We start from the raw sequence: 15,721 nt of genomic DNA, 5'->3' as shown, positions 1-15,721 counted from the left end.
GGTAGGTTGGCCTGAGAGGAGTGAAATGTTTGAGCTGGCATGTTTTGGGAGAGGAGTACAGATAAATACAGGGGAGGGGGTTGATTTAAAGCCAATGGTAAGGAGTTTCTGTTTGAAGACAGGAAACTTAAATAAATAAATCATTCATTCAGTCATTTATTGAGTGCTTACTGTGTGCAAAGCACTGTACTAAGTGCTTGGGAAGTACACGTCAGCAACAACATGGGTGCTTCATGTGTTCAGAACACTATATTATGCACGAACTAACTCTTGGGGTTTTTGGAGGAGTGAGGGAATGTAAAAAAACTGGTTTAGAACAATGATCCGTGCAGCAGAGTGAGAAATGATTTGGAGAAGGGTGAAACTGAAGGCAGGAAGGGCAGTGAGGTGGTTCATTCATTCATTCATTCAATTGTATTTATTGAGCGCTTACTGTGTGCAGAGCACTGTACTAAGCGCTTGGGAAGTACAAGTTGTCAACATCTAGAGACAGTCCCTACCCAATAGCGGGCTCACAGTCTAGAAGGAGGAGACAGACAACAAAATAAAACATATTAACAAACTAAAATAAATAGAATAAACACGTACAAAGTAAATTCATTCATTCATTCAGTCGTATTTATTGAGCGCTTACTGTGTGCAGAGCACTGTACTAGCAGTCAAATTGAGATGTAAGTGCTTGGACTAACATGTTGGCAGTTTTGATGAAGAGGAAAGGATGGATTCTGGAGCTGTTGTGAAGGAGGAACTGACATGATTTGGTAAAAGATGGACTATGCAGATTGAAAGAGAGGAGTTGATTGAGAAATAGAGGGTGGTGGTTTAAAAAGTGGTAGGAAAGGTTAAGTGGTATGGTATATGCACTGTTTTCGCATCAAGGAAAGTATCACTAAATCCTTGGGTCACGGGACCAGAACTCTCTGCTTGTAGAGTATTCCTATGCATATTCTAAACTGTTGCTTTGATTAGTTTTCAAATAAGGCAGTCCATCTTTGGCTGAAATCTTTCCATTGCAAATTTTGTTATCCGGAAGGAGATATATACATATATTCAACTTCTCTGGACTTGACCAATTCTTGGATTAACGATTACAATAAACTTGTTATTTATGATGTTTAAGGATACAGTTTTATTTTATTTCTAGGCTCGCATGTCTTGGGATAGAGATTCTGGTGAAATGCGCTACAAGAGACTTCAGCATTTGCTTGAAAAAAGCAACATCTACTCAAAGTTTCTGCTAACCAAAATGGAACAGCAACAACTGGAGGTAAATTTGTCTAAATGAAATTGGCTTTACTGAATTTTTTAGAAGGATATATTTTTCAGACTGGAAAAAGGTTTTTATTTTAGAGAACAAGTTTAGTTGCCTTAATTTTCAGCTATGGTGACTGTTAGGTTATTGTTTACAAAAGTAACCAGGATAACCTGGCATCTTGGAATTGAAGGTTGGCAACAGAGAGGCATGAGTCCTCACACCTCAGAATTGAGTTCACGCGTCCCAAGGCGATGCTCTGTGTCTTGGTTCTCAACAATTACTGGAGTCGCATCAGGTTGTTGGGAGCAAAACCTCGCTCGCCAGGGAAAACAGGCTTCGGCCTCTCTTTTCGACTACAGTTCCAGAGTCAGTAGAAGGGTTAGGTGAGGAGAAACGAATGTGCTTGGAATCAGTAGTCAAGCTGAATGAAACACTCCCCGCCCATGGCAAACTAAGGAGACTCTTTTCTGGCAGCCTGGAATTACGGGGAAGGGATTTATTAATTAAGTGTAGAAATGGGTTGCAAGCAGTTGTTTTTCCCTTGGCTGTAGGAACCTCATGGCATTGAGATAGGAAATAGAGCAGTGGATTCCTCCGTGTAGCTTTGATCGAAGCTTCCTTCCTTGCTTGTCCACTCCCCAAACCCCCTCATTCAAGGAAGGAGACCCTACCCCACATCGCCTCCAAACTCCAAAGAAAAGCTAGTTCAATGAGGTTCTTTTGCCACTTTGTTTTCATTTTCTTTGAAAAAAAGTCTATGTGGATGTGCTGGCTGCCCTTCAGGCTTGATATGGCCAATACTGAATTTGCATTCTTCCCACGTTTTCCTTTCCAACTAACTGACCCAGTTATTATAGTAATAATAATTGTGGGTTTTGTTAAGCACTTACTGATGTGCCAAGCACTGTACCAAGTGTTGGGGTAGATCCAAGATAATCGGGTCTCACATTCTAAGTAGGAGGGAGCACGCTTGTTGAATCCCCATTTTGTGGAGGAGGAAACTGAGGCACAGAGAAATTAAGCGACTTGCCCAAGGTCACACAGCACAGAAGAGGTGTAGCTGGGATTAGAAGCCAAGTCCCACATTTGAGAACATAATTCTCTTTTCCATCTCCCTGCCACTATGGCATCTTTGACTCTTCCCTCTCTTTCAACTTTTATATTTGATCAGTCTCCAAATTGTTGGTTGTTTTATGTTTGACAACATTTTCAGAATACACCTCTTCCTCTCCAATTAAAAGGTTGCCACTGGTGCAAGCACTTATATCCCACCTCGACTACTGCATCAGGCTTCTCACTGGTCTCCCTGCTTCCAAGTCTCTTCCCTTTACCCTCTTCTCTGCTGTCCACATCTGTTCTTTCAAGTTGTTCTCCAAGTCTCTTCTCAAACCTCAAATGGCTACCAGTTCCTCTCCTTATCAAACAGAAATTCCTGATCATAGCCTTTAGAGCACTCTATCACTCAATCAGTGGTATTTACTGATTACTTACTGTGTACAGAGCACTCTTAAGTGCCTAGGAAAGTAGAATACTTGTCAATAGACAAGGATCCCCACCCACAAGGAGCTTAAGGTCAATTATCTCTCTCCCTCTCCATCCACTCTTGTCTCTTATTTCACCTCAGCTCACACTCTTTGTTCCTCACAACCTACTCCTTATTCCTTTTTGATGAACTCTTCTGCTTAAGCCCCCCCACCTGCATGGAACTCATTACTCTTTGAAATCTGCTACAGCTCAATCCAACATCAAAGCCCTTCAGAAATCACATCTCCTCTATGAGATTTCTAATTTCTAATCTCCCTGCTTATGTCCTCCCTACTGTTTTGGGGGCTTTTTTTTGTCACCTAAGCACTCATCTATTCACAACCTCCTGCAGTGCTTCTGTGCATAGGAATTTACCCTTTAACTTAAATATGTGTCATATACATATCACCTTTTCCATCTTCCTTTTATCTGTAATTTATTTTACTGTTTGTCTCCCCTTCTACATTATCAGGTATTTGAGATCAGGATCCTTCCCAACAAATTATGTTGTACTCTCTGAAGCACTCTGTAGTGTTTTGCACCTAGGAGGGACTTAACAAATACTGTGGCCTGATTGATTGTTGTAGTAATCCATCTGTGTCCCGTACATGTTTTATTCGTATCCTTTGCAAGTGAAGAAATTTGTCATTGCAGGAACAGAAAAGGAAAGAGAAAATGGAGCGGAAGAAGGAAATTTTGAAAGTTTCAAAGGTATCGTATTTGTTAAGATATGACTTGAGAAATTTCCGACGCTTTTGTTATAATTTCAAAGAAAAGAAAACTTATCCTATAACTTGCCATGTTGTATTGTGTTCCAATTTAGTTTTAACTTGCCCTGGCTTTTGTTTTTTTTTTTAAGAAGGTATAGTAGGAAGACGTTGTAGGGAGAGGGAGTGAAGTAGATATAGAAGAGAGAAAATAGACAGTGGTACATAGAGAAGATGCATGGTCTAGCAATTGCAGATCATGACTGCTAGAAACACTTGTGATCCTAACTGGTGCATTGGAATTCTTGAGTTTGGTGCCATCAGTCTAGGTTTTCTGCATTACTTTGATCTTTCTCTTTCCTTCTCTCCCTCACTGCAAGCTGTGAAAATGACCCTTTGATTTGGTGCCTGGGGAGGAAAGGGTATGTCTCTCTTTTCAGGTTACATAAGGTCCACTGCTCCAGCTCCCTCTAAATATCCCCCTTACTACTGAAGGAAAAGACTGATTAGTGATTTTAATATTTGTAACTTTAAGGTCAGGTTAAAAAGTTAATATGCCAAATGTTTATTTTGTAGGGGAAAAATCTAACCGATGCAAATGAAGAGAAGGCTGGTAAGTTTCTACTTTCGACAAAACTGATTCTGTTTACAGGTTTAAGCTTGTAGGCTTGGATTTCTTTTTTCTTTCCAAATTTTTGTTACATGGCTAATATTTTTTCTCACTTTATTTGTAGCTGTGAGAAGGAAAAGAGGAAGAGAAGAGGACACCTATAACATTTCAGAAGTTATGTCGAAAGAGGTAAAAATGAAAAGCATCAAACTAAAGGCGTGAATAAAGCCTTTTTCAGGCTTTCATTTTAGGCCCCGCTGTAACATGGCTTTTCAGCCCATTTAACTTACTTTTCTTATTTTTATAGGTTTATTTAAAGGAAGGATGTCAGTTTGACAAAATTGGAAGCCAGCGTGTTTTAAAAGCAGCGTGGCTCAGTGGAAAGAGCCCGGGCTTGGGAGTCAGAGGTCATGGGTTTGAATCCTGGCTCCGCCACTTATCAGCTGTGTGACTTTGGGCAAGTCACTTCACTTCTGGGCCTCAGTTACCTCATCTGTTAAATGGGGATTGAGATTGTGAGCCCCATGTGAGACAACCTGATTACCTTGTATTCCCCCCAGCGCTTTGAACAGTGCTTTGCACATAGTAAGCGCTTAACCAATACCATTATTATTATTAATTTTCAACTTAGGCTTGTAGGTAATTTAGAAGGAATTGGCCTGCCTGGTTTTCAGTGTAGAAAAGGAATATGGTCAAACTTTGGGCTTTAGAGCACAGAAATAATAATAATAATAATAATAATAATAATGGTATTTGTTAAGCACTTACTATGTGCAAAGCACTGTTCTAAGCGCTGGGGGATACAAGGTGATATGTTAAGGGAGGGTTTTTTGTGCTTTCCAACTTAGAAAATATAGTCATTTTTTTCCATTGTGGCCTAGAAGAAAGAGCATGGGTCTGAAAGGTAGGAACCCCTCTGCCACTGGCCCACTGGGGCCCTTGAGCCACTTGATTTCTCTATCCCCATTTTAAAAGGTGAAGAAACTGAGGCCCAGGATTTCTTCAAACACATCATCATCAATTGTATTCATTAAATGCTTATTGTGTGCAGAGCACTGTACTAAGCACTTGGGAAAGTAAAACAGAATTTGTAGAAAAGTGCCCTGCCCCCAAGGAGTTTACAGTTGAAAGGGGGAGGCAGATATTATAAACAAATAATTTATAGTATGTAATTGGAAGTGGTAACAGCAAACACTCAGCAAATTTGCTTAGACTAGTGCTTGATAAGTCTTGAAAGAGCTTAACAATCCATAATAAAAAGAATAATAAAATACTTAGTGAATTTTCACAGAAGTGTTACTGTGAAACACTTCTAGACTGTGAGCCCACTGTTGGGTAGGGACTGTCTCTATATGTTGCCAACTTGTACTTCCCAAGCGCTTAGTACAGTGCTCTGCACACAGTAAGCGCTCAATAAATACGATTGATTGATTTTACTGTTTTACTTGCAACATATTACACAAAGTACAGTGTTACATAAAATAAAAATATATGCTGTAGTTATAAGGCTGTTTTACCAGTTGCGCCAGCAAGTAGCTTCCTATAATGTGCATTTTTTCCAGGCACCTCTAAGCACGGTGATAAATCAGATTTTCCCCTTTTTATCTAGGAAATTTTGTCAGTGGCTAAACAAAGGAAAAAGGAGAATCAGGTACGTAATATTTGTAAACCATAAGATTTTTTTCAAAGATCCCATGAAAGGACAAAAATGAACCTTGCTTTAGAAGGTAATTAATAGCCTTGGTTTGATCTTTTATTTGACTTTTAGCAATTATCCATTGCATTTCCTCTAAAGGAACTAGAAGGTGTGTGAGAGAGGATGCAGAAGTGTGCTAAGGATAGGAATGGAATATGTGCCTAGGATGGGATTGGAGAGATGTATGATCTGAAATAAGAACATTGAGGGGGAGTTATGGTTTATTCCAAGAGGGGAAAGTTTTTCTAGATGGAAACTATTTCTCTGGTTTTGTGTCTTGGGGAGTGTACCTATTCTTGGGTGGGAGACTGTCAGACTGCGGAAGTATCACAAATGTGGGAGAAATGCCTCCTGAGTTGGATTATGTTTCTTGGGCAGGGAATAGATAGCATTTTTTTCCCAGAGCTATGACGTTTAAATATTAGTGATTATGTAAGTGTTTAATAAATAACCTCTTTAGCTTTAAGAACATGCATTCATTTCTTCTCTAGGATGATAGCTCCTCGTCTAACAAACTCTGTGCAGAAGATCTTCAGAAAAATAGTGACTCAAACAGCGAAATTAAAGATAGATTATCTCAAGCTGTACGCCACAGTGCAAAATATTTCCTGGATCCGGTACGGAAATGTAATGGGCAGCCGGTACCTTTTCAACAACCAAAGCACTTTACAGGAGGAATAATGCGTTGGTATCAGGTGGAAGGCATGGAGTGGCTGAGGGTATGAATTTTTTTGTTTTTTCTACTCCAGGTAGTGATACAGAATAAATTTATCCGTCCTCAAATACGTGCCCTCATGAGCTATCCAGGATTACCATTCTCTGGAAGCTTAAAATACAAAGATAGTTTTGCAGAACTTGGTGTACGAAATAAGGAAAATGCTGATTGTAGGTTAAAAAAAATGGTGCAAAATCTTGTCACCACCCAGATCCGGGAATGGAATATGGAGCTTGAAGGGGAATATAAGATCTAGTAACTGGGATAGAGTGGGGAAGAGCTTTGATCCCCAAACTGAGGTTGTTTGGTCAGTCCCAAGGGAATTAGAGAAGGGGGCTTACAGGGAGAAGAGGATCTCAAGAGATGGGGAAATCCAGGCCACGGGGCCAAAAATGGAACTACTGGAATATCTAGCTGGCTCTGGATGAGGTTGCCCCTGCAATTGGAATTTAGCCATGGTGAAGGACATGCTGCGCTTAGTACAGTGCTTTGCACACAGTAAGCACTCAACAAATAGGATTGAATGAATGAATGAGGATGCCGGCTGACTTGTGCTAAAGGGCGGTGGTGGGAGTGGAGACAGGAGCAGGTTTTCTGAGAGTAAGAATGTCGTAAACCAGTCAACAAATTCATTATTTTGGATTCAGCTTACTCTTGGTTCACTTTTTCCTTGATATTTGGTTTATAGGAACATTGCAGCTTTATTATGCCTAAATTTAAATGTACTTTCTTTGCGCAGATGCTTTGGGAAAATGGTATCAATGGCATTTTGGCCGATGAAATGGGGTTAGGAAAGACTGTCCAGTGCATAGCAACAATCGCCCTGATGGTGGAGAGAGGAGTGCCCGGCCCATTCCTTGTATGTGGTCCCCTGTCTACGCTCCCTAATTGGATGTCAGAATTCAAGCGATTTACTCCAGAGGTAAAAGAGGAAGCAGTTTTTCCTTAATATACTGTTAAAATATTTTTTTTCCACTGATCCCTATGGCTGTAGTAATGAAATTTGAAGTTAATCCTTGACTTCACTTTTTTGCTCCTGCTCCTATTGTTCTGCATTTTGTCCTCTTTCTGACTCAATTTTGCATCCTTTTTATCATCATTCATTATTTTTGTTGATTCTTGTTCCTTCCCCGAGCTTATTTTTCTCCCCTCACCTCCCATCTTATTTTTCCTTGTCTTGTATTTTTATTCTCCTTTTTTTGTTAGAGAAGCAGCGTGGCTCAGTGGAAAGAGCTTGGGAGTCAGGAGGTCCTGGGTTCTAATCCCGGCTCCACCACATGTCTGCTGTGTGACCTTGGGCAAGTCACCTAACTTCTCTGAGCCTGTTACCTCATCTGTAAAATGGGTATTAAGACTGTGAGCCCCACGTGGGACAGCCTGATCACCTTGTACCCCCCCAGCGCTTAGAACAGTGCTTTGCACATAGTAAGCACTTAACAAATGCCATTATTATTATTATTATTTGTTCCTGCTTTTCTTTGTGTTTTTTCCCTCCCCTTTAATCTATTTTTTTTTCTCTTCTCCCCCCCGCCCCCCAAAAAAAAATTTGGCTGTGGATTTTCTTGACTCTGGCACTGGGGATTTGGCTTTGATTTATCAGTACTGCTACTGCTAACTTTGGTATTTATTAAGGGCTTACTATGTGCCATGCACTGTACTAAGCTCTGGACTAGATACAGACTAATCACATAAGACACAGTCCCTGTCCACATGGGGCTCACAGTCCAAGCAGGGGGGAGAGAAGGTAATGAATCCCCATTTACAGAGGAGGGAACTGAGAGGCAGAGAAATTAAGTGACTGGCCCAGTGTCACAAAACTCACCCTCACCCACACTCAAGTAATGTATGATTGTGTTCCTCCCGTTAGGGAAGCTCTAATATTACTAATTAATTACGTTCCTCCCAAAATGGAAGTTCAATCCATTGTGCCTAAACAATTAAATAATTCAGTTCGCCTCGCAGAATAAATTCCTCGTGTCCCAAGCGCTGGGGTGGACACAAGCAAATCGGGTTGGACGCAGTCCCTGACCCACGTGGGGCCCACAGTCTTGGTCCCGACCTCCCAGATGAGGTAACCGGGGCCCAGAGAGGTGGGATGACTTGCCCTAAGATCACATAGCATCTTCATCATCATCATCAATCGTATTTATTGAACGCTTACTGTGTGCAGGGCACTGTACTAAGCGCTTGAGAAGTACAAATTGGCAACATATAGAGACAGTCCCTACCCAACAGTGGGCTCACAGTCTAAAAGACAGACAAGGAGCAGTAGTTTAGGGAGGAGGGAGCCTAGGAGCGTGCGGGTGTGTGTTTAGAGAGCCAGGCGTTTTATCCCTAGAGCTCTTCAAGTAGTCATTGCTGTCACAATGTTGTAACATTTGTTGTTAGCAGTAGCAAAGCCTCCAATAATCTCGACAGTGAAAAAAGAACCACATCTAGTCAGAGCTGGCAACTGAGTCACTGGAAGTTTAGCTCTTGACTGAAAGCTCCCCCCTCCCGACAGTAAGCTCCTTGTGGGCAGGGAATGTGTCGGTTATATTGTGGGGTGTGCTCTCCCAAGCTGTTAGTACAGTGCCCTGCATACAGTAAGCGCTCAGTAAATACGATTGATCGACTGACTTAGTGGCTGTAAAAAAACAAATTGAAGTGGAGTGTTCACAAGTTACTGCCTTCTTGTGTTTGGTGCATAAGCAATACAAAACAATGTGGTTTGCGAAGACAGAAAGACCAAACCTTCTTTATTGTCAACCTACCATCTTGGAGACTGTGAGCCCATTGTTGGGTAGGGATTGCCTCTATATGCTGCCAACTTGTACTTCCCAAGCGCTTAGTACAGTGCTCTGCACACAGTAAGCGCTCAATAAATACGATTGAATGAATGAATGAATGAATAAAACTCAGGCTTTCCGTCCCCCCCTTCCTCTCTCCCTCTCTGCCTCTCTCTCCATCTCTCCCCCTCTCTCCCACTCTTCCCCCCTTTCTCCCTCCCTCCCCCTCTATATGTTGCCAACTTGTACTTCCCAAGCGCTTAGTACAGTGCTGTGCACACAGTAAGCACTCAATAAATGCGATTGAAGAATGAATGAATAAAACTCAGGCTTTCCATACCCCCCTTCCTCTCTCCCTCTCTCCCTCTCTCTCCATCTCTCCCCCTCTCTCCCACTCTCCCCACCCGCTTTCTCTCTCCCTCCCTCCCGTGGAACGAACCCGTCCCCGGATGACAGGTGACACCCTCCCCACAGCACTTGTATATATTTGTACATATTTATTACTCTATTAATGATGTGTATATATCTACGATTCTATTTATTGTGATGGCATTGACACCTGTCTCTTGTTTCGTTGTCTGTCTCCCCCTTGTAGACTGTGAGCCCATTGTTGGGTAGGGATAGTCTCTGTTGCCGAATTGTACTTTCCAAGTGCCCAGTACAGTGCTCTGCACACAGTAAGTGCTCAATAAATGCGGTTGAATGAACGAACAAAACAGGCAGGTGGCAGAGCTGGAATCAGAATCCAGGTCTTTTGTCTCCCAGGTCTGTGCTCTTTCCACCAATAATAATAATAATATTGGTATTTGTTAAGCACTTACTATGTGCAAAGCACTGTTCTAAGCGCTGGGGAGGATACAAGGTGATCAGGTTGCCCCATGTGGGGCTCACAGTCTTAATCCCCATTTTACAGATGAGGTAACTGAGGCACGGAGAAGTTAAGCGACTTGCCCAAAGTCACACAGCTGACAAGCTGCAGAGCCGGGATTTGAACCCATGACCTCTTCTTGTGTACTGCAGAGGGAAGGGGAGGTGGATTGTGCACGCCCTCATGGCTCAAGCTGGTGAATATGGGTAGGGTGTGAGAGAGTCAGTAGAGAAATGATTATGTGTAATGGGAAGAAATGAAATCGCCAGATTAAAATGACTGCTGTTGAAGTGGTCGCAGCAAATGATTTAATAAGAATAATAATAGAATTTGTTAAGCTCTTACTACATGCAAAGCACTGTTCTAAGCGCTGGGGAGGTTACAAGGTGATCAGGTTGTCCCACGGGGGGCTCACAGTCTTAATCCCCATTTTCCAGATGAGGTAACTGAGGCATAGAGAAGTGAAGTGACTTGCCCAAAGTCACACAGCTGACAATTGGCGGAGCCGGGATTTGAACCCATGACCTCTGACTCCAAAGCCTGTGCTCTTTCCACTGAGCCATGCTGCTTCTCTACTTTACTTTCTTCTTTACTGTACTCTTCCAAGTGCTTCGAACAGTGTTGCACACAATAAGCTCTCAATAACTACCTCTGGTTGAGTGATTGATCCAGGCTCATCTGTCATTCCTGAGAGCTGATTTTAATCTGGCGGTTTAAGTGTTTTCTAGCAATCTATGGCCTTTTCTTAAGTTTTGGTTGTAACTGAGTATTCGTTTTTTTTGATGTTCTAGATTCCTATATTATTGTATCATGGAAATCAGCAGGAGCGTCGCAAACTGGTACAGAAGATTCATAAGCGACACGGGTCAGTGCAAATACATCCTGTGGTCATTACGTCATTTGAAATAGCCATGAGAGACAGAAACGCTCTTCAGGTACAAAAATAATTTGTGTGTGTATGTGTCTTGTGTGACTGTATTATGCTTAATATTCAGAAAAATAAACTGCACAATATATACAGGCCTTGGTCTGTGAAGGGTATTTGCACGGTCCATTGTATTGCAAGTATTAAACTTAATTTATTTATTTATTTTACTTGTACATATCTATTCTATTTATTTTATTTTGTTAGTATGTTTGGTTTTGTTCTCTGTCTCCCCCTTTTAGACTGTGAGCCCACTGTTGGGTAGGGACTGTCCCTATATGTTGCCAATTTGTACTTCCCAAGCGCTTAGTACAGTGCTCTGCACATAGTAAGCGCTCAATAAATACGATTGATGATGATGATGATCTGATCCTCACTCTCTATACACATATATCGAATGGGATTGTATATCCTAATATGCCACCTATAGTAAAGAAGGGACAGCTATAGTCAGAATTATTACCTTAGAGAATACTCAGAGGAGCATCCATTTTGCGTATTCTCTTCCTCCTAGCCTGCTGTTCTTTAATAGGTAGTATCCCACTTCTGACAGATGTTGTTTAACCTGTATATATGTTTGTATATATTTATTTTACTTGTACATATCTATTCTATTTATTTTATTTTGTTAGTATGTTTGGTTTTGTTCTCTGTCTCCCCCTTTTAGACCGTGAGCCCACTGTTGGGTAGGGACTGTCTCTGTATGTTGCCAACTTGGACTTCCCAAGCGCTTAGTACAGTGCTCTGCACACAGTAAGCGCTCAGTAAATACGATTGATTGATTGATAGTATTTACTGAGCTCCCACCCGGAGCAGAGCACAGTACTAAGCCCTTGGGAGAATACAATAGAGTTAATAGACTGATCCCTGCCCCCTGAATTTATAATCCAGCAGAAGATCTTTCATTTTATCACTGAGTGGAAAGAGCACGTCCTTGGGAGTCAGAGGACGTGGGTTCTAATCCCGGCTCTGCCACTCGTCTGCTGTGTGACCTTGGGCAAGCCATTTAACTTCTCTGTACCTCAGTTCCCTCATCTGTAAAATGGGGATTAAGACTGTGAGCCCCACAGGGGACAAGCTGATTACCGTGTTTCTACCCCAGCGCTTAGAACAGTGCTTGGCACATAGTAAGCGCTTAACAAATACCATCGCATGGATCTTCTCCACCCTCCTGGTCATCCTGAAGCCCTTTTCCTCTTCTCCAGCTTTATTCTGTTCTTGTAGTAACCGAAACCGTAAGCAGCATTCCAGTTGTGATCATAGAGTGTTCTATGTGATGGCAACACTATACCATCTTCATCTGAGAAGCAGCGTGGCTCAGTGGGAAAGAGCCCGGGCTTTGGAGTCAGAGGTCATGGGTTTGAATCCCGGCTCCGCCGATTGTCAGCTGTGTGACTTTGGGCAAGCCACTTAGCTTCTCTGGGCCTCAGGGACCTCATCTGTAAAATGGGGATGAAGACTGCGAGCCCCCCGTGGGGCAACCTGATCACTTTGTAACCTCCCCAGCGCTTAGAACAGTGCTTTGCACATAGTAAGCGCTTAATAAATGCCATCATTAATATTATTATTATTATCTTTGTCTTTTCTCTTCCTGGTGACGCCCAGCGTTTTGTTGGCCTTTTTCGCTCTTGGTACATATTGAACTGATGATTTGAACGAACAGAATATGAGTATACGAGCTCCTTCCAGAGATGTGACACTTTTTTAGCTCCAAGCCTGTCTTCACTTTCCAGTTCCTTCTTCCTCACTGCTCTCAAACATGCTCATTCACACTCTCCTTCCCATCTACCTCCTACCATTCCCCTCCAAACTCCTTTTCATTCAATCGTATTTATTGACCGCTTACTGTGTGCAGAGCACTGTACTAAGCGCTTGGGAAGTACAACTTGAGAGAGTTGTCCATACCAGCTATCTCCTCTCCTCCAATTCTCTCCTTGACCCCTTCCGATCTTGCTTCCTCCCCCTTCACTCCACAGAAACTGCCCTCTCTAAGGTCTCCAGTCATCTTGCCAAATCCAATGGCCTCTACTCCATCCTAATCCTCTTATCCTCTCAGGTGCCTTTGACACTGTGGATGACCCCCTTCCCTTTGAAACATTATCTAACCTTGGTTTCACTGACACTGTCCTCTTGGTTCAAGTCATTTAACTTCTCTGGGCCTCAGTTACCTCATCTGGAAAATGGGGATTAAGACTGTGAGCTCCATGTGGGACAACCTGATCACCCTGTATCCTCCCCAGCGCTTAGAACAGTGCTTTGCACATAGTAAGCTAACAAATGCCTATTATTATTATTATTATTCTCCTATCTGATTGATCCTTCTCAGTCTCTTGCAAGCTCCTTCTCTACCTCCTACCTTCTGACAGTGTGCGTGAGGGGGGTCTCTCAAGGCTCAGTTCGGGGACTTCCGTTCTATTTTCCATCTACACCCACTCCCTTGGACAACTCATTCACTTCCATGGCTTCAATTCCCATCTTCACGCAGATGATCCCAAATTCACCTCCAGCCCTGATGTCTCTCTTCCACCGCAGTCTTGCATTTCCTCCTGCTTTCAGGACGTCTCTAACTGGCCGTCCTGCTGATGCTTTGCTTTGTTGTCTGTCTCCCCCTTCTAGACTGTGAGCCCGTTGTTGCTAGGGACCGTCTCTGTATGTTGCTGATTTGTACGTTCCCAAATGCTTAGTACAGTGCACTGCGCACAGTAAGTGCTTAATACATACAATCGAATGAATACTTTAAATTAAACATCATAAACAGCATAACTTAATTTCCCACCCAAACTATGCCTTCCCCGTCATTCCTATCACTCTATACAATACCACTATCCTCCCTGTCTCACAGCCTGTAACTTGATGTCCTTGACTTATTTCTTTCATTCAAACTTCCCAAGAGCTTAGTACAGTGCTCTGCACACAGTAAGCGCTCAATAAATACGATTGACTGACTGACTGACTGATTCAACCCACATATTCAGTCTGTCACCAGATCCTGTCAGTTCTCCTTTCACAACATTCCTTAAATCTGCCTCCGTCCAAACTGCTGCTATGCTGACCCAAGCCCTTAGCTGCGTGGCTCAGTGGAAAGAGCCCGGGCTTTGGAGTCAGAGGTCATGGGTTCAAATCCCGGCTTCGCCACTTGCCTGCTGTGTGACTTTGGGCATGTCACCTAACTTCTCTGGGCCTCAGTTCCCTCATCTGGAAAATGGGGATGAAGACCGTGAGCCCCAAGCGGGACAACCCGATCACCTTGTATACTCCCCAGCGCTAGTACAGTGCTTTGCACACAGTAAGTGCTTAATAAATGTTATTAAACATTTTTTTGAGAAGCAGCATGGCTCAATGGATAGAACTCGGGCTTTGGAGTCAGAGGTCATGGGTTCAAATCCCAGCTCTGCCAATTGTCAGATGTGTGACCTTGGGCAAGTCACTTAGCTTCTCTGTGCCTCAGTTACCTCATCTGTAAAATGGGGATTAAGACTGCGAGCCCCACGCGGGACAATCTGATCACCTTGTATCCTCCCCAATGCTTTGCACATAGTAAGCGCTTAACAAATGCCATCATTATTATTATTATATCTTGTCTTGACTACTTCATCTGCCTCTTCTCTGACTTCCCTGTCCCCTGTCTCTCTCCACTCTAGTCCTTACTTCATTTCCCAGATCATTTTTCTTGAAAGCTGTGCAGTTCCCATCTCCACATTCTTTGATTGCCCTTCCTCCTCCGCATCAAACAGAAACCCTTTACCAATGGCTTTAAAGCATTCAATCACTTGGCCCCTTTCTGCCATATCTCACCAATCTTTTAATATAGCACTACCCGCACATTTTGCTCCTCTAGTGACAACATTTTGTCACTGTGTGTTAATCTCATCTATCTCACCACTGAACCCTTTCTCACGTCCTCCCTGTGGCCTGGAATTCCCCTTCCATCTATGCCACATCTGGGCAAAGAATGTGTCTATTATATTGGACTCTCCCAATCACGTAGTACAGTGCTCTGGGAGAGAGTGCAGTACAACAGAGGCAGTAGTCATGTTCCCTGCCAACAAGGAATTTACGGTCTAGAGGGGAATTCATAGACTACACTGTCCCAGAATCCTACAACTTTCCCTCCAGTTCCTTCTGAATTATTGGGAAGATGTTATCTTGTCCTGGTGATTTGTTCATTGGTCAGTTAATAGCATTTATTGAGTGCCTGCTTTGTTGAGAGTATAGTAGCATTAATGGACATGATCCCTGCCCTCAAGGAGTTTGCAATCTAGCTGAGTGACAGGCACTAAAATAAGTAACAAGTAGGAAGGAAAAGGGATCAATTTTGTGACCCCTTGTATTGACATAACAGTTTGATTCAGTTTGATATGCCGTTAAAACAAAAAATATAGGATGTGGGAATCTACTGTCCTCACAGAAATCAAATTAAAGAATTTATTGACCCTCTCACTGATCTACTTTTCATTCCTGAGTGCATCTCTTACACAACAATCATCATGGGATCCCATTGATAGGCTAGCTGGGTTTTTTTTAGTTGTATTTGAAAAATCCTCTGTTGTTAACTTTAGGCAGGCCAAAAAGATACTTGGAAAGCATCTTACAAGGACTTCCAACTTCTTGTTTGCTCCTGAAGGGCCTCTCTTTATGGGCTTTCCCTTTTTA

General features: G+C 42.5%; 1 protein-coding gene across 1 annotated transcript in view; it reads left to right on the top strand.

Moving 5' to 3' along the window:
• The window catches only part of HELLS (helicase, lymphoid specific), a 65,896-nt gene that overhangs the window by 25,360 nt on the left and 24,815 nt on the right, over positions 1–15,721 (top strand). The window contains exons 3-10 of the mRNA XM_038743678.1: positions 1,145–1,267; positions 3,434–3,490; positions 4,063–4,099; positions 4,221–4,285; positions 5,706–5,747; positions 6,284–6,511; positions 7,247–7,429; positions 10,935–11,078. Of these exons, the coding sequence (XP_038599606.1) occupies positions 1,145–1,267; positions 3,434–3,490; positions 4,063–4,099; positions 4,221–4,285; positions 5,706–5,747; positions 6,284–6,511; positions 7,247–7,429; positions 10,935–11,078 (879 nt within the window). The remainder of the gene's footprint in view (positions 1–1,144; positions 1,268–3,433; positions 3,491–4,062; positions 4,100–4,220; positions 4,286–5,705; positions 5,748–6,283; positions 6,512–7,246; positions 7,430–10,934; positions 11,079–15,721) is intronic.

This window comes from Tachyglossus aculeatus, chromosome 3 (genome assembly GCF_015852505.1).
Source record: "Tachyglossus aculeatus isolate mTacAcu1 chromosome 3, mTacAcu1.pri, whole genome shotgun sequence".
Taxonomy (NCBI): Eukaryota; Metazoa; Chordata; class Mammalia; order Monotremata; family Tachyglossidae; genus Tachyglossus; species Tachyglossus aculeatus.
Note: the sequence above shows the minus strand (reverse complement) of the source record. Positions and strands in the feature narration are given on the sequence as shown.